The sequence below is a fragment of the Antrostomus carolinensis genome, unplaced genomic scaffold (assembly GCF_000700745.2).
Source record: "Antrostomus carolinensis isolate BGI_N321 unplaced genomic scaffold, ASM70074v2 scaffold38441, whole genome shotgun sequence".
In the NCBI taxonomy this organism is placed as follows: domain Eukaryota; kingdom Metazoa; phylum Chordata; class Aves; order Caprimulgiformes; family Caprimulgidae; genus Antrostomus; species Antrostomus carolinensis.
The window spans coordinates 23541-24099 of NW_010295551.1; the positions used below are offsets into that span (position 1 = coordinate 23541).

The 559-nt window shown below is 42.6% G+C and overlaps 1 protein-coding gene across 1 annotated transcript in view; it reads right to left on the reverse strand.

The window, feature by feature from the left end:
* The window catches only part of WFS1 (wolframin ER transmembrane glycoprotein), a 26205-nt gene that overhangs the window by 1436 nt on the left and 24210 nt on the right, over positions 1-559 (reverse strand). The window contains 1 exon segment of the mRNA XM_010178021.2: positions 1-559. This exon segment is cut by the window's left edge and continues 1436 nt beyond it; it is cut by the window's right edge and continues 363 nt beyond it. Within this exon segment, the coding sequence (XP_010176323.2) occupies positions 1-559 (559 nt within the window).

Sequence of the window (559 nt, forward strand, 5' to 3'; positions counted from 1 at the left end):
AAAGGAACAGTACACAAAACCAGAGTCACCACAATTTTCATGAGCTCCAGAGACACAAACCACTTAATGAAATGGATAAGACACATTAGTGCAATGCCTACGCCTAGCACTGGGAGTGCAAAGAGAAACAGAAAATAACCAATCGATGCACGCACGAGCCCAATGCCAGAGGACTCCCGCAGGATGACCACAGAGAGTTCACACCACATAAAGCAGACCAGATATGGGACAAGGTAGCAGTAGGTGCCTTTAAAATTCCGTAGTTGTGCCATTCTAAAGAAAAGATAGAACAAGTACAGAAACAGAACACATGGGATGCTTACATTTATCACCAAGAAATGGCCTACAGGAACAATAAAGAAGGTTTTACCTAAGAATTTCAGGTAGCCAAAATTCCCAGGTAATACCTGCAATAGGGATAAGCAACCTGCTGCTATCTCTGTCATTAATGCTCTTCGTGTGTAAGGTTCTGCACATGTGCTTAAACTCATGTAACTTGTCACTGTGAAGAAAACCGAGATGGTAGCTAACTCTGAGCATGGTATACAGTCTTTGCTTG